Here is a 3,050-nt window from a genome sequence, read left to right as displayed (position 1 = left end):
AAAAAAAAAAAACTTTCTTCAAAGATTAAAACTCCTTAACCAGACTGACACAAAATAAAGCGCTTGTATAAAATATGTACACGGTAAGGAAGGTACTGTGTTTGGGGTGAATTTTAATGGAATAACCCTATAATTTAATTTTTAAAAATTGAAAATTAACATTATAATCAGACTTTTCTTCTTCATCCTAGCCTGTTGCAATGGAAAACCCTTATAAGGAACCTCTCAAGAAGTGTATCTTGTGTGGGAAACGTGTGGATTATAAGAATGTGCAGGTGAGAACTGGTTCTGCTCCCCTCTAGTGCTTGGTTTTAGGATTTTGCGCCTTTGTTAGTCTTGCTAAACGAGAATAATGTAGCTGGGGGTAGTGAGGACGCCTGTAATCCCTGTACTCAGGAGGCTGAGGCAGGAGGATCGTGCAAGTTTGAGGCCAGCCTGGATTACACAGCAAGACCTTGACTCAAAAAAAAAAAAGAATAATGTAAGTTTTATAGCAAGCTTCATATATAGGCAACGTTTGCAACTTCCTGCTTTCGAATCTGGTTCTAATTCTATGTGTAAGGTGTCCTTATTCCATCGGAAGCCCTTGGCTCGCCCACACTTCTGCGTCTCAGCTCAGTTTTCCCCCATTTGTTCACCCTGAAGATCTTCACAGTGGTTCACCTTGCCCGCGATTCTCAGGTGATGAGATGGGCAGTGTGGGAACAGCTCCTCTGGGGAAGCTGACCTTGTACCTCACCATCCCTATTACTGCTTCAGATATCCTCTTTCTCATCTGGCTGTCCATGAATTGAAGGGGCAAATTTCGTGAAATGAATGGTGCTGGTGTTAAGTATACTGAGATGAGTATAAAGTAATAGCTTCCATTGAGGGAGAAAAACCCAGAAATTATACAAATACAACATAGGGCTGGAGGTTTAGCTCAGTGGTACAATGCCTGCCCAGCAAGTGTGAGGTCCTGAGTTCCCATTACCCCAAAAAACGTAACATAGTGGGAAGATTGTACAAAGTGCCAAGAACAGTGCCTGGAACCTAAAAAGTGCTAAAACATTTCATTAATGAAACATTGTAGTAAATGTCCCAATACTCATATGGGGATGTCTTGTGGACTTCAGTATGCTCTGGTAACCCAGCCTCGTGATTATGTGACAGCCTACCTTGGTAAGTGAAATGTTTTAGTACCTTGCTGTAAGCAGCAGTATTTTAGAAAATATCTGTGGAAAAGTTAAGAAAGCAACTTTATCACTGAATGATTATGCTGATTAATCTGTTATAGACTTTGTTAACTTTTGTTATTAGTTACTTAAAAAATGACTTCTTAAGGATATTTTATCTCATCGAATTTGTCTGAAACTGACAAATATTTGCATAACTTGAAGAGCACATGTAAGGTTTTCTTTTAATTTACATTGAGGACTGACTAACATGTATTAATAAATTTTTTTCCCTCCAAACAGCTTTTATCCCAGTTTATTTCTCCATATACTGGCTGCATTCATGGGAGGCATATAACAGGTATTTTAAAAATCATAGCTATTTAAGTATAAATAAGAATTGCATTAATCTATTTCTGTCATTTAAGGAAAATGGCAAATGTTCAAATTGTTCTGTAAATCACTTTTAGATGTTTTATAGCTATCAGGTGCTATGAGGACTAGAGCTAAGTACTTAGAGAAAGCTTCTTCGGCCTAAAGGATTATAATCTTGTGTCTTTCTTTCTGATTAGAGTTACGTATGGGCTGACAACATACAGAAAACTTGAGCTTAAGAAAATGGTGTTTATGCTGGGTATGATGGCGCATGCCTATAATCCCAGCACTTGGGAGACTGAGGCAGGAGGATCACTGAGTTTGAGACTGGCTTGGCCTACATAGTGAGTTCAAGGCCAGCCTGAACTGCAGAGTGAGACCCTGTCTCAAAAAAAAAAAAAAATAGTGTTCTTAATATTGTCAAGTATACCTTAATCATTCGTGGATGACTACAACCTGGTGTTGGCAATCTGCCCCGTACATAGTCTAGATCCAACCTGCCACTTGTTTTTGTAGATTTGTTTACATAGTACCACATGGTTTTGAGGTAAAATAGCAGATTTGAGTAGTTCTGATGGAGCCTGTACTACCCATAAAAACTAAAATATCTGATGCCTGTCCTTTACAAAAAAGAACTTATCAACCTCTGACTTAGAAAATTGTTATAAATTTTAAATACTGGCATTTTTTCTTATAAAGAAAACATTTAAAAATTTTTTATAGGAGGGGCTGGGGATTTAGCTTAGCGGCACAGCGCCTGCCTGGCAAGTGCAAGGTCATGAGTTCGATTCCCGGTATCAGAAAAAAAACAAACAAAACAAAACAAAACAAAACAAAATTTTTTTTATAGGTCTTTGTGGGAAGAAACAGAAAGAAATATCAAAAGCGATTAAGAGAGCTCAAATAATGGGTAAGTGTACCTTGAATCACTGCACTGGACTAGTCAGTATTTGCCCTTTATCTGTTATGAAGAACTTTCATTATCTCTTTACAGGGTTTATGCCAGTTATGTACAAGGATCCTGCATATCTCAAAGACCCTAAAGTTTGCAACATCAGATACCGGGAATAAATTTGAGAAAGTTATTACCAATAAACTCACTTTATAGTAAGTGGTTGTATGCCATGACTGCACCATACTAACCTCTGGGTAGAAAAGTGTGTGAAGACCCAGGCTCCCCCTCCCCCATGCCCCTGGATGTTCAGCAAATAGATTGTGCACCTGAAATGCTGGTACTCGTCACATTGTATATGCCTTGAATAAAAGTGGTCCTGAATGATTGTCCCATGTCTCGTCCCGAGTTCATTCCTGTGTGTCCCGCCGGTACTGGAATAGGAAATGCGGGATGGATGACTTGCAGAATTCTATGCCAGGCCCAGATACCGTCTTAGAAACGTGATTCTTTTAGGGAAATGAGTGCAGGAAAATGGAAGGCTTATGTCTTAATCCGTTGTGACTGACTGGAGGGCTGCTAACTGGCACAGGTATGCCCGGCTAAGAGAGTAGGCCTTCCCTCAGCAG

General features: G+C 39.3%; 1 protein-coding gene across 2 annotated transcripts in view; it reads left to right on the top strand.

Annotated features, from left to right (window-relative positions):
• Positions 1–2,816, top strand: part of Mrps18c (mitochondrial ribosomal protein S18C) — a 6,327-nt gene extending 3,511 nt beyond the window's left edge. Inside the window, exons 3-6 of one of the 2 annotated variants that reach the window (XM_005401385.2) lie at positions 192–275; positions 1,458–1,515; positions 2,380–2,439; positions 2,524–2,816. In XM_005401385.2, coding sequence (XP_005401442.1) covers positions 192–275; positions 1,458–1,515; positions 2,380–2,439; positions 2,524–2,600 — 279 coding nt within the window. In that variant the 3' untranslated portion in view covers positions 2,601–2,816. Of the gene's footprint in view, positions 1–191; positions 276–1,457; positions 1,516–2,379; positions 2,440–2,523 lie in introns of those variants that run through there. The other variant, XM_013502756.1, reaches the window with a different exon arrangement.
• Positions 2,817–3,050: the final 234 nt, after the last annotated feature.

This window comes from Chinchilla lanigera, unplaced genomic scaffold, assembly GCF_000276665.1.
Source record: "Chinchilla lanigera isolate Chin_1 unplaced genomic scaffold, ChiLan1.0 scaffold00073, whole genome shotgun sequence".
In the NCBI taxonomy this organism is placed as follows: Eukaryota; Metazoa; Chordata; class Mammalia; order Rodentia; family Chinchillidae; genus Chinchilla; species Chinchilla lanigera.
Note: the sequence above shows the minus strand (reverse complement) of the source record. Positions and strands in the feature narration are given on the sequence as shown.